Source organism: Lutjanus erythropterus, chromosome 14, assembly GCF_056507025.1.
Source record: "Lutjanus erythropterus isolate fLutEry1 chromosome 14, fLutEry1.hap2, whole genome shotgun sequence".
Taxonomy (NCBI): Eukaryota; Metazoa; Chordata; class Actinopteri; order Lutjaniformes; family Lutjanidae; genus Lutjanus; species Lutjanus erythropterus.
The window spans coordinates 24,857,474-24,876,593 of NC_139330.1; the positions used below are offsets into that span (position 1 = coordinate 24,857,474).

At 39.3% G+C, this 19,120-nt stretch overlaps 2 protein-coding genes across 2 annotated transcripts; both read right to left on the minus strand.

The window, feature by feature from the left end:
* Positions 1–1,847: 1,847 nt before the first annotated feature.
* LOC146315621 (tubulin alpha chain-like) lies at positions 1,848–4,364 on the minus strand. The gene is made up of 3 exons (XM_084736662.1): positions 3,611–4,364; positions 2,962–3,110; positions 1,848–2,854 (listed from the first exon to the last, which is right to left on the minus strand). Exons 1-3 carry the CDS (start codon positions 3,729–3,731, stop codon positions 1,874–1,876), a joined length of 1,251 nt encoding a protein of 416 aa, XP_084592788.1. The 5' UTR covers positions 3,732–4,364; the 3' UTR covers positions 1,848–1,873.
* A 3,362-nt stretch (positions 4,365–7,726) lies between these two features.
* Positions 7,727–17,579, minus strand: pnpt1 (polyribonucleotide nucleotidyltransferase 1). Its single transcript, XM_084736081.1, has 28 exons — positions 17,358–17,579; positions 17,062–17,122; positions 16,178–16,252; positions 15,927–16,032; positions 15,747–15,796; positions 15,538–15,601; positions 15,406–15,453; positions 15,134–15,247; positions 14,615–14,801; positions 14,135–14,186; positions 13,880–13,937; positions 13,601–13,697; positions 13,410–13,512; positions 13,120–13,190; positions 12,878–12,914; positions 12,697–12,763; positions 12,475–12,564; positions 12,313–12,366; positions 11,222–11,331; positions 11,033–11,104; positions 10,856–10,919; positions 10,665–10,748; positions 9,827–9,910; positions 9,558–9,664; positions 9,423–9,478; positions 8,814–8,892; positions 8,676–8,723; positions 7,727–8,579 (listed from the first exon to the last, which is right to left on the minus strand). Exons 1-28 carry the CDS (start codon positions 17,474–17,476, stop codon positions 8,424–8,426), a joined length of 2,313 nt encoding a protein of 770 aa, XP_084592207.1. The 5' UTR covers positions 17,477–17,579; the 3' UTR covers positions 7,727–8,423.
* Between the last annotated feature and the right edge of the window lie 1,541 nt (positions 17,580–19,120).

Consider the following 19,120-nt stretch of genomic DNA (forward strand, 5'->3'; position numbering starts at 1 on the left):
TCAACTTCTAAATTTCACAGACCTAAAAAGAAAATCTGCAGTACGTCCTACAGAGCTGAAATTTCCTCAGTGTACGTGCTGAATTGTGACAAAAGTTGGTCTTATTGCAGCCTGTGGTCAATGCAAGTCTATCACGCTACATCTTTCAAAATATGAAAAAGTCAATTAACTTCATCACAAGTTTTCTTTTAAATGCTACCAGAATGGACAAAGATATTCACTAGATGGTAGATATCAAGTGTTTCAAACTGTGTTCAAATTGGTGAAACAATGAGACAGCAGCGATATTTAATGTCATGCTGTAATTTGTACAATACATACATTTTTTATTTAATCTATCACTCAAGAAAAGCAGGCTGGAACTGAGTATATTACCTGGGGGAAACACTACCAACACTGTATTGGACCATCATTGCATTTTAAATAGTTGTATGAATATTGTCTCGGTTTTCACCCTCATAATTTGGTGTGTATTTCTGTTATAGGGTGAGGGTTTGGAGTTATAAATGTAACAACAAATTCTGCTTGAGACAGAATAATCATGTTTTTATTTAAGTAAACAATTCTCTTGGCCTGACATCACCAGACTAATTCAGAAACACCAGAGCAAATAAAAAACACGAGCTGGGCTCGTCTGGTTTCCAGTCTACAGCTCCACAGTCCATCAGATAAATCACAGATGGAACAGCAGATCCAGACACTGTGACACTGCGGTTCCTGACATGGGTATTTCCCAATTTCCTGAGCCTCAGGGCTGTACTTCTCATGTGTGTAGTAAACTGCCTCTTCAACATCAGATTATTTTGGAGCCCACTGAATGAACCCTGCACATATCAACCAGTCATCTTTATGGGACTTAGAACTGGAGATGAGGTCCTTGTGTATGTCCCAATTCAAGACACCCAGTCAGGAATTACAGTGACTGTGTATAAAAACAGCCTTTTTACATTGTGATTACAGTGGTGAAATAACTAGGTCTGCTCCAGAATGGGTGGAAGATGTCTTTAAACTAAAATAGAGTTGATTACTGCCTGGTCACTGGTTGCTAAAAGGCGCCCTTGCCCTCAGTTTAGATTCTCCCTATTTTTGTCCAAGAAAATTAGGTCAGCTGTGTCAGTGATCTCTTAAGTCTGTCATAAGTTCCCTCTAAAAACATACTTTTCTTAGAGATCCTTACCTGATTTTACAATTTTGGAAAAGCTAAAAAAAAATCTTTTTTACACCTCTACACTGGTGACGGTGGTGGCCAGAGGTATTGTCATACCATTCATGTTAACACAATATATCATGGGGGGGGGTTGGGGGCACAATATTTTGTGAGACACAAAATTACTAACTTGCAACAGTAGTTACAGATATGGCCGTTCTGAACAAAAGGTCCTGGATGTTATACTGTACTGCATCTTCTCAGATGGCCAGAGGGCGCTGTTGGGTTTCTTTCACGTCACCATAAAGCACTAGAATACCTATGAGGGAAGCCATAATTTAAATAAGCTGACTTTACTTTTAACTCATTCCAAGGGTTTAAAAGTAGAATGTAAACACTGTGGATATCATATGTTTCCTGCAAAACTTTAGATGTAATGTATGTTAATTCGTGTATAAAAATTTGTCAAACTAAGTCTGCAATTTCCTTATCGGATTACATAAACTGGTCCAGGATTCAGACAGAAAGATAACTTGTAATTCTTTGAAAGAAAACAACAGTTTTTTAAACAACACAGACAACTTCATATGTTACAGGAACTTTATTGAGAACAGAGCGAGAACAGAGCTAAAGTAATAATTAACAGACAAACATTAATTTTTGAAATGTATTTAAGAACAAAAGGAATAAAGTGTTTCCTGTTTAACCAATGCCTTTATGTTGTGTTTAATATTCCTCTCCCTCCTCCTCTCCCTCACCCTCAATGGAGTCGACTCCGACCTCCTCGTAATCCTTCTCCAGAGCTGCCATGTCCTCTCTGGCCTCAGAGAACTCTCCCTCCTCCATACCCTCACCCACATACCAGTGAACAAAAGCACGCTTAGCGTACATCAGATCAAACTTGTGGTCAAGTCGGGCCCAGGCCTCTGCAATAGCAGTGGTGTTGCTCAGCATGCACACAGCCCTCTGGACCTTGGCCAAGTCTCCACTAGGAACTACAGTGGGAGGCTGGTAGTTGATGCCAACCTTGAAACCAGTGGGACACCAGTCCACAAACTGGATGGTGCGCTTGGTTTTGATAGTGGAAATAGCAGCATTCACATCTTTGGGCACCACATCACCACGATACAAAAGGCAACAAGCCATGTACTTGCCGTGACGAGGGTCGCATTTCACCATCTGATTGGCTGGCTCAAAACAGGCGCTGGTGATTTGTGACACCGTTAGCTGCTCGTGGTAAGCTTTCTCAGCAGAGATGACAGGGGCATAGGCGGCCACAGGGAAGTGGATACGGGGATACGGCACCAAGTTGGTCTGGAACTCTGCCAGATCAACATTGAGGGCACCATCGAAACGAAGGGAAGCAGTGATGGAGGACACAACCTGACTTACCAACCTGTTCAGGTTGGTGTAGGTGGGGCGCTCGATATCGAGGTTCCTACGGCAGATATCGTAGATGGCCTCGTTGTCCACCATGAAGGAACAGTCGCAATGCTCCAGGGTGCTGTGGGTGGTCAGGATGGAGTTGTAGGGCTCCACCACAGCGGTGGACACCTGGGGAGCTGGGTAGATGGAGAACTGCAGCTTGGATTTCTTGCCGTAGTCGACAGAGAGACGCTCCATCAGCAGGGAGGTGAAACCAGAGCCAGTGCCACCTCCGAAGCTGTGGAAAACCAGGAAGCCCTGAAGGCCAGTGCACTGGTCAGCCTGACAACAGAGAGGACAGACAGTGATCACATATGAGATACAATTATATCATTTCATTGGATAGTCAAAAGTAAAATTAGGAATTAACTTGCTCTGAATTTACCCACCAGTTTGCGGATCCTGTCCAGCACCAGGTCGATGACCTCTTTGCCGATGGTGTAGTGTCCACGGGCATAGTTGTTGGCAGCATCCTCCTTACCATTGATCAGCTGCTCAGGGTGGAACAGCTGGCGGTAGGTCCCAGTGCGCACCTCATCTGAGGGAAATTAGCAGAAATTATAGCAGGATTTTAACAACTGGAGAAAAACAAAACATAACAATCACACACAACAAGTATGTTATTTTTAGGATTCATTTAATTTCAGTATACAAGTCAGGGATATCATAATTTTAATATTAAATTGAAAATCAATTAAAATTAGCTTTCATTTTCAATAATCAAAACCAAAGGCAGAATCTGTGATTCTCCTAGTATTTTTTTCCCTCTCCATCCCCACCTACTTGCTGCCTCCAGCACTAATCCAAAGGAAAAATAAAAACACTTCTAAAGAAAACACAACATAGCCTACTGGACATTATATAATTGCATTATATATTGGCAGGGCAAACTAATGATCTGCTGATCTTTACAAATCAAGACTGTGTAGTCTAGGACACGACTGTCAGTGCAAAAAAAAAAAAAAAATCAAATCAATCATCAATCAGTCATTAAAATAAAAAATTGAACTGTGGATTTGGAGAATCGTGAACCCATACCGATCACAGTGGGCTCCAGGTCCACTAACACAGCTCTGGGGACGTGCTTTCCAGTTCCAGTCTCACTGAAGAAGGTGTCGAAGGAATCATCTCCTCCTCCAATGGTCTTGTCACTGGGCATCTGTCCGTCCGGCTGGATCCCATGTTCCAGGCAAAAAAGCTCCCAGCAGGCATTGCCAATCTGGACACCAGCCTGACCGATGTGGATGGAGATACACTCACGCTGGAGGAAAAGAAAAGCAGCGCATTATTACATTTTTAATCATTTACTTTACTCATTACTCACTGTTAAAGAAAACTACTTGTTAATAGTTGTATTACCCCTTTAAAGATATATCAACGGGTAAAAGTACTAGATTGGCCTTAATCTGTCAAATATAACCATCAAGAATGAAATTAAACTATTTTGAGGGAGACAGAATATTTCAGTCACAAATTAGGAGCTGCAATCACTTTTTTGGTAAAATGCAAAGCTGCATTTTATGGGTTGTACTTCTGTGTTTATAGGTATTTCAATGGGTAAAACTGAATTTGTGTCTTAAATCTTTCAGCCACTTTCATATTTTACCTGCACTGGGCTGGTTTCTGGTGCTAATTTCCCACACTGACTGGGAAACACAAACTCACATAGACATATTTATTGTTTTTTCCGCTTCCGGTTTGCTTTTTACCCCTGGGCCTTGTGTTATTGATGTGTTTTTTGTACTGCGCAGCTATTTTCTCTGATAACATTGCTGTAACCTCGGACATAAAGGATTAGAACCATAGACATATATACACAGACGCCGCATTGAGCACTGAATCATACGTCGACGTCGCCGCCATATTGGAAGTGGCAAGAGCGAACTGAGAAGATGCCTCATTCATTCATGCAGAGTGGCAACAGACGGAAAAAGCTGTGCAATACCATTCTTTTCCAAGGTTTTTAGCTTACAAACACACACACACACACACACACACACACACACACACACACACACACACACACACACACACACACACACAGAGACTGTAGTTGTATAGTTGTATAGATATATGTATGTATATATGTTAGGGGTGCAACGGATCAAAAAACTCACGGTTCAGATCGTATCACAGTTTGAGTCACGGATCGGATCATTTTCCGGATCAACAAAAAAGAAAAAAGTGGTGGGATTAGAGTTTAAATATTTTAAAAATGCACTTGTCTTTGATCTTTGTCTGTCTGTAATTATCACCATAGTTATGTGATGTAATAATAATGATAATAGTAATGATAATGGTAATAATATTAAAAACTTCAAACTTATACAGTGCTATACTATATATATACTATACATATATTAGATCATTATACACTGTACAGTATAATACACAACTACACTCTGTAGTCTGGCTCAATGTCCTGCCTACAGCAGCACATCTGATTGGTCAGAAGTCATGATCAATCAGCAGACACACTGTGTCACAGACAGAGCTGCACCTGTGAGCAGAGAGGAGCTGTGTAGAAGTTAAGACAGCTGATATCACCAAAGTTTCAATGAACATCACAGTTTTCTTTGGTGATAGCATAGTTACATCAGTGAAAAAAGTTATGGTCTGGATTTCACTCAAGGCGATGTGATGGCTTTTAAATCAGAGATGCGCTGCATACAGCAGCATCTGTCCTGTCTGTTCACTGCAACTCTGCATTGAGATTTCAGGTTTTATAACTTATACAAAAGTAACAGTGACAGTAAAACTATGATGCTCACATGTAGTGCGTGGATCACATGCGTGCCGAACCTAAGAGGGCGATCCGTACGGGACAAGGGTCAACTGCGATCCGTTGCAGCCCCCCCCCCCACCACCACCCCACAGATATATGTATGTATATATGTTCATCAATCACTGAATATTAAAATGATGAATCAAAATCAGTTAAATGTAAGCGTTCATGCTCTTTATTCAGAAAATCTACCTGTCACATTTACGTTTCAGAATCTGATTATTATAAACACAGATGTTTAATATTAATATTTCAATACTTATCATCACAATAACAGTGTTACATACATTGATAGCTGTAAAAAACTCATAAAAACATTAGAAAAATACATATGTTGGTTTGGTGCTTACCTATGTCCTAAACATATAAGGAGTAAACATTTATAATCATCACATTAAAAGTTACATACGTTGTTTTTGATGCCTATTTGTTTCCCAGGTATATTAGTGTGTGTGTGAATGGGTGAATAAAGGGCATTAACTTAAATCACTTTGTAGAAAGGCGCTTTATGAAGTTCGGTCCTTTTCCTTGCATTAGTTCACGAGGCAGTTTTGCCACATCCAATATGGCGGACGCGCTGACGTATCGCAGCAACGGGCCAACCCGCTCAATGCGGCGTCTATGTCCATGATTAGAACGGTGACCATCAGAGGTTTAACGGGCTGCGCGCGCTCCCAGACCGCCGTCAGTTTTTGACGGTTGATCACTTGTTTTTTTTTTTTTTTTTTAGCAGCTTGAGCATTTATTTACAGTATACCGGAATATAACGTTACCTACTCATCACCTTCCTAGACTAAAACCTTAAAACACTACATCACCATGAAAAATTTTATTTTGTTAAACTGCTCTTCACATCAGACTTTTTCGTTCAGCGGAACGTTAGCAGAAGCTAAACGTTCAGTTGTTAAGATAGCTTAGCTAACATCAAAAAAGACACATCAACTTGAACTGGTAATTGGTGAGGGACGTTTGCATAGTTAAACCCAGTGAAGTCAAAAAGAAAAAGTTTTATTTAATACTCACCATGTTTGGTGACGGTAATATTCAGGACGACGAGTCAAATTGTAGTCTTTAAGTAGTGTAGTGTTGAATTTCAAATTCGCTCCTACTGTACTTCTTTGTGGTTGGGGCGCGGGTGAGGCGCTGGAATCTGATTGGTTGAGAGTTGCACGAGCTTCTTTCCTATTTGCTAAACTCAAATGCTAACAGCAGAAAGTTGGAATTGTCAATATCCACGAAGTAAATGCTGTTAAATATGGAACATGTTGGTAGATTTGCTTCAACATCAACATCTTTTTCTTTTCATGTCTTTGAAAAAAACATCTAACAATGAAGCCTGGGGACTATCACAGGAGGGGATAAATTGAATAAAAATGTCCATAATTCAACACAGGTAAGGAATGCAAGTCATCAATTTTATTTGACATTGTCATGTTTTTTAGGTATTTATATGGAATGTGTAAATGAAAAGTGGCTCAAAAAAGGCTCAATTCTACACAGACCACAACAGAAGGGTCAACATAATAATAATAAGAAGAAGAAGAAGAAGAAGAAGAAGAAGAAGAAGAAGAGAAGAAAGAAGGAGAAGAAGCAGGAGGAGGAGGAGCAGAAAGATGGAGGAGAAGAAGGAAAGAAGGAGGAGCCCCCCCCAAAAAAAAAAAAAAATTACATCCGTGCATGTAAACACCTTGAGGGAATTTCTTCAAACTTGGCACAGATGTCCAACTCAACAATGAACTGCTTAGATTTTGGTACTCAAAGGTCACTGTGATGTCACAAAACATACATTTGGCTATAACTTGAGAAATTAGTTTTTGAGAAAGTCAAAATGTTGGTGATTACAAAGAGTAACATCTGAATATTGCTTTTGGTTTGTCTGGTGGAGACCTGCACTGTTTTTAATCTATATCCTTTTAATACCTGAGGATTTTTATGATTTGTTTTTGTTTTATTGCTGCCTTTATGAATCACTTTGTTGCAGGGATTTGAAGTGTTACATAAAATCATTATTGTTGTTGTTGTTAGTTTTATCATCATCAGGTGTCAGCACAAGACCAGGTACCATGTTCAGTTTATTTTTCAATAAATTTATTAGCCTTTTTCTTCATCGCTTTTTTCCCCCATCAGCTATCTTACAACTTGTATTTTATTGTCTAAAACTACTCTTACTCTTACTCTTACTATGACTGGTTGAGATTGGTTGTAGTGTGTTTAATTTATTTGTATAATTTGTGGCACTTTAAATGTCATTATTTATTGGCATGTTTGTCAAACATTTGACATGTGAATGTTGGGATGAATTGAAGCCTGGTTCTTTATGTGTGTGCTGTTTTTGTTAGAAATTTTGAATTTTTGTTGAATTTAAACAGTACAAGGCAACCAGAGATTGTTTTATTTACAGATGACTTACATACACAAGTGCAACACAACATGAAGGGAAAATATTACAAAAATAACTGTATGCTCCTCCCACTTTGCCTTGTCTGTCCAAATCTTGATCCTGGCAGCTCAGAGGACACAATGCCATGGTGGACACCAATATGGAAGTCCCCTATTACAAGAGGCAGTATTGTCACATGTGAATGAGAAAACCGTTGTTAAATTGCGCCGTGTCTGTTGGGTACAAACTAAATGAAATGCTAAATGACTGCAGGGGGAAAGTTAAAGAAAAACCCTCTTACTGCTTGATGCTGTCTAAAGACAAGACACCATATTTGGGGGTAGTTAAAAATAAGACAGATTTATGTATTTATTTAAAAAAGCAAAACAAAAACATGCATCTCCTGCTCATTATCCAAGAGTACTTTTCAGTTTGTGCAAATCCATGGAGGCGCAGTGACAGCAGGACACTGTACTTGATGAGCTGCAGGTCAGTCAAGTGCAGTTTAATCACACCCATACCCATGACTGCAGGGTAAACCTCTTCATGTACAGCACCGGCTCAGTTTGTGACGAGATCTGATGGTCTTGGTTTGGTGGATTTCACAACGTTACTTTTCTGCAGAAAAATCCATTCAGTTTAAATCCACCTTGACGGCAAAGCCAGGTGTTAGCCGTGTTGGAGTGTCACAAATCGCTGCTGTTCGTGTGGCTGTTGCTTGAACCCATGGAGATGCTCTGTTTCTCACTCAGCGTCTTGACGACAGTTGTAGCAGGAGACTGGAGCACCTTCCGTGAAAGTCTCATTCTGCCGTCTGTTGGGTCCCGTCCAAAGTACTTGACCTGTTTGCACAAGTCCAGTCAGAGACAATGAGACTAGAACATAAACACAGGAGGCTACTTTAGACAATACAGTGCGTAATTATTACCAACACATACCTGTATCTGTTGTCCCACCTCTAAACCCAAGGCACTGGGATGTTTGATCTAAAAGAGGAAAATACATAGAATGATAAGTGGTGTTTTCATTTCCAAACACTCATAGAAACATGGACGAGCAGAGGAGAATTTACTGACCCGTTTGTGGTCCAGTTGTGAGTTGTGCAGCAGGACAGCACTCATGTTGGGATAAAGTTTCACCATCACACCAATGTCCCTGAAGCAAAGCAGGAAAACAATTGAAAACAATGATTTATCTTTGGTTTCATTTCACATTTCATTTCTTGACTATTAGGAACATGAACAAAATCCTCCTACTCATCATGTTTAAAGGACCAGTGTGAAGGATTTAGGGGCATCTAGCGATGAGTTTGCAGATAGCAAACAAATCACCTCACTTTTCGCCATCCAAGCATGTAGGAGCACACACAGTGGCTGAAAAACTCACTCAAAACACGAAATGCTGTATCTAGAGCCAGAGTTTGGTTTGTCCGTTCTGGGCTACTGTAGAAACATGCTGGCTTCTGTAGATATAAATGGCTCATTCTAAGGTAACGGGACACACAGCAATTCTTATTTTCAGGTGACTAATCATTAACGAAGACATACTTCTGAATATTATATTCCATTTCCGCAATATTCTGCAAATAGAGCCTCCTAAATCTTACACACTGGAGCTTTAACCTGAGTGCTGATGACTGGCATCAAATACTGTTTTACGCTACACATCTCAATGAATTTGTTTACCGTATCTCAGTGATGGTGGCAGTGTAGATGGCACCAAACTCCAGCTGCTGTTCTTGCTGCAACACAAAACAGAAATACACATGTATGATTATGCTGATTATACTGTACATAATACATACAGACATGGAGACTCACATCATCTTTGCAGATGTCACTGATGAAGTCTTGTGCTTCATTCATGGCTCCTGGTGTTGGAGCGAACACAGAGAAAGTCTCCTCGTCCACCTGATTTATTGTCACACCTTAAGAAGGAGAAATAAAACCTTCAGTTTCAACATCCTGTTAAAAAGTCTGTACTGTGCAGCAAACAGAAAAAAGGGGAAACTGTATTTCAATATACAAAAAAAAGTCAAGTTTCTGGTTTTCTGATTCAGTTATATATAAACTTTTTGAACACACGTTACCGGTTTGAGCTTGTAGTCTACGAAGGTTATAACCCCCTGGACCAACAAAGCGTGCTCTCTTGGAAACAGGAACCCGGACATTTTCTGAAGACAGAATAAAACTCTGATCAGTTCTCAAGACACAGTACCGTTTGAAAGCAATATCATCTCAATGACATGGCCTGCTTGGTAGTCCATGTCATCCAGACTTATTTTGCTCCACTAGTCTTATGGCCCCTACAGGCTGTGAGATTTCAGAAATCTTTTAAGTTTATTGCAAGCCACAAAACTTTGGGTATGATATCATGTTTGATGTATGTGGACTGCATTATGATCACACCTACTGAATCGTAGGAGGAGGAATGTGGACCTGATTGTGGCAGGAAAAAGAGGCAAATGTGGGATGCATCTTAAACATACTGTATGCTCTTAAAGTGTCTCTCCACATCCTTATACATGTATTAATTTATTTGTCAAAAAAGAAACACAATAAACGTTAAAGATGAATTTGACTGACAGCATTTTTTTTTAATTTCCCACAGTTATGTAGTAATATATCATTATTGTGAATAATTTTAGCCACAATAATCGTGTAATGAAAATCTGATATTGTGACGGCCCTACATCAAATCATACACTCCTATGCCTATACAACATGTTTAACTAATTAGCCTGCTAAGCTAACCTGCATGCTAAAAACATGCTAAGCTAATCAGTATGTTGCATGAGACACCAACTAGATCAAACAACAAACAGCATGTTCAAGTCAAAGAGGATGCTCAAGTACAGAACAGAACATGTTCAACTTTATTCCTTTTAAATGTACAAACATAAATTTATGTTCAAACAAAAAACTTACCAACAACAGGTCCATTCTCCTTCCTAGTCGCTCTGGGTTTTGCTATACATTTGTTCATGATGCCCAAGATTTCCCTCTTTGCCACTGGAACATCATAATAATGAAACAAAGGTCATTAAACCACCAAAAACACGTACACACTTTATTCTTTAGTGGAAAACCAGTTCACTTTCACTGCCATTTGAGCTTACCGGTAGCCTGTTGGATAGCCTCCATGACCAACTTCAGAGGCAAACCTGGGATCTTCACATCAGCCTGGAGGTTAAATAAAGGTGTGTAAAATATGGACTGAAGACCAAAACACACACATAATACAGGCCAGGTGAAATGTTTCTATGAAAAACCGCCATTTATCAGACACACATTACCTGTAAAGCAGTGATGCCCTTGTTTGTTCCTGCTAATTTGAAGTCCATGTCTCCGAGGTAATCCTCTATTCCCTGTTAGAAAACAATGATATAATAAAGAATACAGTTAAGTAAAGACATTAGTTATAGATTATAGATTTTTATTTGTTTTTGGTATTGATAAAAGGTTGGTCTAGCTACTGTATGTACCAGAATATCAGTGAGTAGTCTGTAGTCTTGAATCTCAGCAGGTTTCTCTGGATTAGCCTTGGAGATGAGGCCGACTGCTACACCTGCCACAGCGGAAGAGACGGGCACACCTGGGAGACACACATTTGGACATGATCACACATTTTACTAAACACTTAACAAAATGTGAGAAGAAACCTCTGCAGCAAACCTCGCTCTCCTATATATCCATCTTTAACTAGTATCTGTTTGCTTTGAGAGGCATAATAAGTCGCGGTCAGAGAGCCTCTATGGCAGAGCAGTGGTTCTCAAAATTTTTTCAATGATTTACCCCATTTTTGCAGCCATGTAATAGAGAGCTGTGCCACCAGCTTGTTGAGGTAAATCCTATTAAAAACATTTCTTCATGATACAGACAGTATTTTGTTGTCTTTTTCACTTTTTTCACTTATTTCTGTGTATTCAGCTGTATTACTGCTACACTTCAACAACAAATCAATTTTCTTGTTTTTCGTCTGACATTCAATACTGAATCTGGCTTCCCGCTAAGATTCAACGTGATTATGTTCATTGATTTCTTCTTCTGTGAGGTTTTACGGCAGTTGAACTGTGACAACTGTATTGAAAATAGGAATATTTCATATAAATGGAGTTTAATCAAATTCACATTTACATTTTTTATGCAAACTAAAATGATTTTTTTGTAGTAGTAGTAGTGGTTTATTTCAGTCCTAATTAACACTTTCATAAAGAGATAAATAAATAACAATAGCTAACAAAAAGTCATTAAATTGGCCGAAAACATGCCTACCCTTTTTACATAACATGTTCTGATAGGTAACACTTTCACCCCTGGGCTAAAGCTATCCAAAAACAAAACACAAACAAAAACAAGGTTCCAGACATTTCATATACAACTCATACAAATACTCATTGACTTCTAATGCAACTTATATATACATAAATTATGATTTTTTTTAAATATTAGAATTGTTTTAGTAGGTTATCAAACCTACCTACCAAAGTTGTAGCTGCTAAGCTGTTAAAAACAACTTTTATTTTAATACAGATACAGTCAAAGATCTATTTTCTATGTATTTCTACTCTGGTACCTGCATCCATTAGAGCCAGACTGCCTCCACATGCTGAAGCCATTGAAGAGGATCCTGAGAGGAGACAATGGTCGAAATAGCGAGAGAAAGGACAAGGTTATCAAACATTGTAACCCCATGTTCCTGCCTGTGTTATTTTAAAAACGGTGTCACCACACTCACCGTTTGACTCAAGCACCTCGGCAGTGACCCTGATAGTGAAAGGGAAGTCTTTAGGAATGACTGGTCTCAGAGCTTTCTCAGCCAGGGCACCTTTAAACACGCACAAACATCAACAAACACATCCTCAGCCACACAGTCTTTTTTTCAAATATAGATATCTGGTGGAGATGCGTGGTTAGCAGAGACTGAATACAAGCAGAGGGTGTAAAGTTTAACACAAACCGTGCCCGAGCTCTCTCCTGTTGATGCCTCCTATTTTTCCAGTTTCATTGGTTGCATATGGAGGGAACTGAAATGAAAGGTAGGGTTGATATTGAGCTCAGTGCGAAAAATAACAGATGTGGAATCATATGTCTAATGATCTGTGTGACTTTAAAAAATGAGAAAACAGGATTTTACTCACCTCATAATGAAGCATGAAGTTTTTGTCTTTGATGCCACTGCAGAAAGAAAATCACTGTCTTTGTAATTACTTTTAATGGCTCATCTTAGTCTATGTGTATAATTTAGGCTTCTACATAGGACGATACACTGTGTGCCACGGCTTTCATTTATAGTCATGAAAGTACTAAAAGGGTAGCTTAATGTTCTGACAATGTAAACAGTATAAATGTGCGGTTTCATATGTGAAAATGATCATTTTACCTCAAAGCTGTGGTGATAATATCTGCTTTGATGCTTGATTCCAGGGAATCAAACGTGACACTAGTCAGCACCTACAGGAAAAGCCAAAGGACAAAATTGTCAATGAAAGACGCCAAAAAAGCATATTGCATTCATTGTCAAACCCACACTATTTAATATCGCACAACCCAGAAAACACCTGCAAACGCCAGTCTTCTAATCCCTTCCATCAAATTTGCACCATGATATTCTTCTATCACAAAAAGTATCTTTCAAATGAAAGTTGTGTGACCTTCCTGCTCTCTACTGACCTGTGTTTGTCCCCTCTGGAACAAAGCTGAGCCATGCAGCGGCTTAAAGAGGTCAACTTCACAGGAAATGTTCCTTAAAGCAGTCAACTCCCTCCCATCACATCTACAACAAAAATCCAGTTTTTGCATCAATCACAAAGGCACCTCTTGTGTCATGATGAGAATATGCATTAAACTCACCATGGACTTACCTCTTGTACTCATTAAGCACTAAATTACGGAAGACCTCTTTGCTCACAGTGTTGAAGGACTCAATGACTTCGAAGGTCTCAGCCTGAGGGAACTTTTCTACACATGGAAGACATCAATTGACACACTTCAGCTGATAGAGAGGAACAGAAAGTCCACGGACTCAGTTGAATTGAAATGTAATAAATATACATACATTGTATAATTGTGTAAAGGGGGTTGCAAAAATATCCAAAACCGCTGACTTAAAATTCTTTCCATGCCACATAAAGATGATCTACCTTTTAGCATCTCCTCGGTGTCTAGTCGAACTTTGTTGATAGCCTCATCTCTTGAAATCTAAAACAAAATTAATAAAAGATTGTTGTTGTAATCACAATCTTCTGAAAAACATGAACATTATCATTTCGCAGAGAAGAGAAACATCAGTGATGCTGTCTGTTTTAAAATACACAAACAGAAAATGAATCCTTGCTAAATGAGTCCAAAATTTGCCACTCAAGGTTGTAATAGAAGACAGTTTGAGTGGACTTTACCTTATCATGAGTGTAGTCTGTGAAAACAGCATAGATCTTCTCAGAGGCTATTCTGCAAAGAAGAAAAGGAAAAACATGTCATTACTAAAATCTTAAACAGTATGAATCATATTTTTATCACTCCATTTTGAGAAATCAAAAATTAGAGTCAGGATGAGGTGATATTTTCTGGGTTCTATACCAAACAATGGTTTTCTTACATCTGGAGAACAAGATTCATAAGGCAGGGCATCTGTAGCCCCACAGTACTTCATTATAATGCTGTTTTGTCACATGTTTCCTTTATCAAAAAACTGCAGCTGCTATAATTTGGATACTGCACTTGGCCATGTTACGATTTTTATATTTTGATTAGTTGTGCATTCCCTGTACCATACTGATGTTTTACCATTACACATATAGTTTCTACAGTAATATAGCTAAAACACTCTTTGTATTGCATGCACACACTATGGGAAACAGTTTCATCAGTGGTCTTACTGCCGAACATGTTCCACCATGTCAGTTGGGGCTGAGAAGACCTTGACCGGCGTGCGCTTGGTGACCTTCTGTTCTCGCACCAGCTGCTGGATGGCGTGTATGATCTGCTGGGTGTGTTTGACTCCCACCTTCACCGCATGGCAGAAGTCCTGCTGCAGCACGTTCTCAGCTGACGCCTCGATCATCACTGGCAGACAGAGAGTCACGTTAAAGAAAGTGTTGTATGCCGTTATCAGTCAGACAGAGGAGAGGCTACTTCATAATCTTAAACACTGATGTAAAACGTCCCTTTCAATTCATAGAAAACGTAATAAAGTCTGGATACAGTAGTAACAGGCTACATGACTTGGAGGCTACACTTTTCAACTGTTATAGTTTATAACATAATGACATATTTATGCATAAGTACTAAAACTAAACGACAATTTGGATTATTGCTCTCTTTAAAGTTGTTGTTATTTTCAGTATTCAGTATTTTCAGAGTTTCTGCTGAAAGTTTTACAGTGTTTGCCAACTTACCAACTTGACTGCTGGGGGCTCCGGCCACAACCAGGTTAAGACTGCTGGAAGTCATCTCTGCCCGAGTGGGGTTAATCACTAATTCTCCATCTACCAGGCCAACACGCACAGCACCTGTGACAACACAAACACACGAGTAGGACCAAGCTACACTTAAACAACCGCACAGTTATATCCCAAGAATTGGAATTGAGCGAACAAGTGAAAAGCAGGATTTAAGGTCAATAAATATAAATATGCGAATAGGTCTAAATGTGTTCTATGTTCCTCACCGATGGGTCCATGCCAGGGGATGTCGGACAGGGCCAGAGCAGCAGAAGCTTTAACGAAAGAAAATATTGTTTTAGCGAAGGATATAAAAAAAACCACTGCTTTGTGGAAAACATGTCTGAGATTTAACTCACCTGCATTAATAGCCAGCACATCTGGATCATTGACACCATCAACTGCCAACAGGTTACAAACAACCTTTGGGAGACACAAACATACATGCGCACAGACACACAAACACACAACGATGGAGACAGATGGACATTATTATCTTTGTTCAAAAAGTAAAAAAGAGAAAAACTATTACCACATAATGGTGAAAACAATTTAAAACTGAACCGACCTGAGTATCATAGAAATAACCAGAGGGGAACAGCGGTCTGATGGATCTGTCTGAGCAACGGAGACATGAGGAACTGTCAGTCAAAGCACTCGAGTCAAAGACATTCACAGTATGATATCAGTACACAGACCTGCTACGCCAAAGTTATTCACATGAAAGGAAACATTATGATTAACTGACCTATGAGTCTGCTGGTGAGGATCTCATTGTCGGTGGTACCAAGCTCTCGCCTCAAATAGTTAGTGGGGATTCGACCTGCAGCAGCTGCTTTTTGTCTGTAGTCCACCTGTCAGTCAAATGGGATGTTGATTCACTAGACATCTCAGAAATTCTTCTACAAAGTCCACGTATATTACGTATAAGTACAATAAAGTCCTCCGTCTGAAAACAAAGGCAGGTTGGGAATTTTATAGTAATGTTAGAGAACATACCACAAGAGGCATGAACTGAGACGGAGATGGTTTGGTTTTGCTCACAGCAGTCACCATCACAGAGGTCTCTCCCAGCTATAAAAAGAGAGAGAGATGGAACAGGTTCCAAAAAATTATAAAAAAATCACATCATACCATCAACCATCTGTAACACCAGTTTAGTCCTACAGAGCAATTTATTTCACTGCATTTTAAGCAGTGCAGAACCACTCATATTGCAGTAGGAAATACACTATGACGCTAAAACTGGATTACCAACAGGGCAACGTGGGCTAATTGTTCAAGGGTCCTGTAGACCCCATATTCCTATATCATGTGTCAACTGGTTTCTGAAATTTTGTTATATTAACAGCAAATATACAGCGATTATACACCACTAAAGCACAGTATTTTGTTTAAAATATTCCTTAGCCTTGGAAAATCAATAGCAATAGTCACCTCTTCAATAAGAAAGCTGTTCAATAAAATGTTCAATAGTTTCAATTAAATGCATTAAATTCAAACCACCATGAAAGCACATAACAAATACGCCTTGGTTCATATACAGCCGATCATATTTCTTGATAATGGAGCATGTTCCAAGTGACACTCAAACAGCCAATTATCTAACAGGTGTGTTGTTCACTTGTTGTTTTCGACATGAGACACAACAACAGAAAGAGAGAGAATAAGTGCAGACGTTTTTGGGGTTGGTTTAAGTATATTACGTATATTACCTGAGTGCCACTTTGATAAATAAAGTGGTTATTGTACATATACAAAGTAGACGAGCAACAGCAAATTACAATATAGCGGTGTCAAGAAAATACACTGCAAATGCATATGAATGTCTTACAGGTGCTGTCATGCACTTGTTTGCTGCAACTATTGACATGTTTCTGTACCTGTACCACGGCAGCTCCATCAGCAAATCTAGCAAACCTCCCGGAAGAGATCTCAAGTTTCCTACAAAAACAAGAAGAGAAATGTCTGAGATACTAAACCACTGTCGTATTTACAAGAAGTCTCAGTTTTGGATAGCAACACATCCCAGGTATTTGTTCCGAGTCTGCTTCAAAAGCTACCTGGATACCAAAGCAAGGAATATCCTTGACAGCGGATGACCACTGTAGGTAAAAATGATGCTTTGCTCGTTAACAGTTACTGGTGAAGTGAATGGAAGCTGGGAAAGTCAACTCACTTCTCTCCAAGGTCCACTCCCAGTCTGCGAGGATTAGCATGGCTGCTGTAAACACTGTGGTGACATGACCGGACATGAAGGCGGGCAAACGACTGCCCCAGCCGGAGAAGATACCTCATATCCAAATACCACGAAAACAAAACAACAATTTTCTTTGTACAGTCAGTGCCTTTACAGTTCAGGTATACGCGTGGGGGCTTCCATGTCAGTTCGTCACATGTACGGAATTACGTCGCAGAGCCGCGCCTTCTGATTGGACCAATTGAGGCGAGTGTGCAACTCCAAAAGTGTCCGGGTACATCACACAACAATTCCGCTACAGCTACGTCTCAACAACTGTGGGTCTTTGAAATTAATTTTAGTTTATGTTGTTACCTCGAACTAACAGTGATACGTTGTTGTAGCAGTAGGTAAAATGTACGAGTTTTTGGTTTGCGGTCTGGTTTGGGTAAATAAACGAGATTAGCTGTTAGCAGCAGGCTAACCCCAGTTTGTGCGTCGTGAATTTAAATTCGTTAGCATGGTTTAAAGCTTAGAGATGGCCAACAAAGTGATTCTTTTAAAATAACACGTATATATCTCGTTCAGTTATCCTTGGCCCCTGTAAACAATCGTTTATTAAGTGATTTTGATGCTACATTTGACGTTTATCATCCTTGGTTTGTGCAGTCTTGAGTTGGACTATTACGTGATGTTTGTCGTTTCTTAAACATGTTATTCGAGATGAGTGATAATGACATTATTTTTATGAGCAAACTATTCACTCCCTTTACATTTACACATTTACACCTTAAAAGACTGAATGCAAGTAATGGTGTAGGCTTAATAGTTATAGGCTCAGTATCTGTTTTATTTTAGTTTATTTTGTCAGGCAGTCTCACTGAAATTAAGGTCTGTTTTGAACAAGAAGCCTGTAAACCAAAGAACATGATGAGCAAACAGAACTACGCAACTACATAATAACGAGGAATTAATAATAATAATAATAATAATAATAACAACAGCCTACAAGAGACAGGGTATTTATGTGGTCTGTTAGTATGATATCAGTTAATATGCAATTAAGAGGATAAAAAGAAGGTTGCAGACAATTAACCTCAACAGCTCATTTAAAACAGTAAATATGTCTCTGAAAGTAGAGAGGAGGTAGCAGCAGCTTGTAAACCTTCATATGCAATTTAAAATATTCACCACTAGGTGTCAGGATTTCCTCACAAAGATGATCTTTTTTTCAGCTTTTAAGAACATTCATAAAGGCTATCAAGGGCCTTTTAATGGTAGTTTTTCAGTAAATCAAAAAAAATGTTGAGTGTCAATGTATGTTATTCATGTTATTGAAATGCCTCTCTGCTTGAGCCAACTGTCACACTGTTACCTGTGAAATGTATCTCATTAAATGAACTTAATATGCATCGACCAGCCACTTAATTTGTCTGTCAGTCTGTCAGACAGTCAAAAAATCTTTGACCTTGCTTGCTGATCATACAGTCGGTCCAGAAGTTAGCTTAGCAGCCAGACAGCCCTGCAGTCAGTCAGTGAGCCAACTCCAAAACAGTGGGGTTGCTGCAGTTGTTATGGCAACAGATGAGTGTTAACAGCCTCTCTAACACTCTCTGGATTACTTTCACGCATGCACACACACTTGCACATGCACAAACGCATGTACACACTCCAGCTAATTGCAGGGAGCAATAGCAGGATTTCACACATGCTCACACACTCTGAAAACACAAGCACACATTCCCATTATTACCAAGGTTGGG

Bases quoted from the DNA above. Each gene is read 5' to 3' on its own strand.
- LOC146315621 (XM_084736662.1), bottom strand. From the start codon at position 3,731: ATGCCCAGTGACAAGACCATTGGAGGAGGAGATGATTCCTTCGACACC. The intron at 3,111-3,610 runs GTATGGGTTCAC...AATTTCCCTCAG, and splicing joins CCTGGAGCCCACTGTGATCG to ATGAGGTGCGCACTGGGACC. The intron at 2,855-2,961 runs GTGGGTAAATTC...CTCTGTTGTCAG, and splicing joins TGGACAGGATCCGCAAACTG to GCTGACCAGTGCACTGGCCT.
- pnpt1 (XM_084736081.1), bottom strand. From the start codon at position 17,476: ATGAGGTATCTTCTCCGGCTGGGGCAGTCGTTTGCCCGCCTTCATGTC. The intron at 15,797-15,926 runs GTCAGTTAATCA...TCCGTTGCTCAG, and splicing joins CCTCACCAGCAGACTCATAG to ACAGATCCATCAGACCGCTG. The intron at 14,187-14,614 runs GTAAGACCACTG...TCTTCTTTGCAG, and splicing joins ATGGTGGAACATGTTCGGCA to AATAGCCTCTGAGAAGATCT.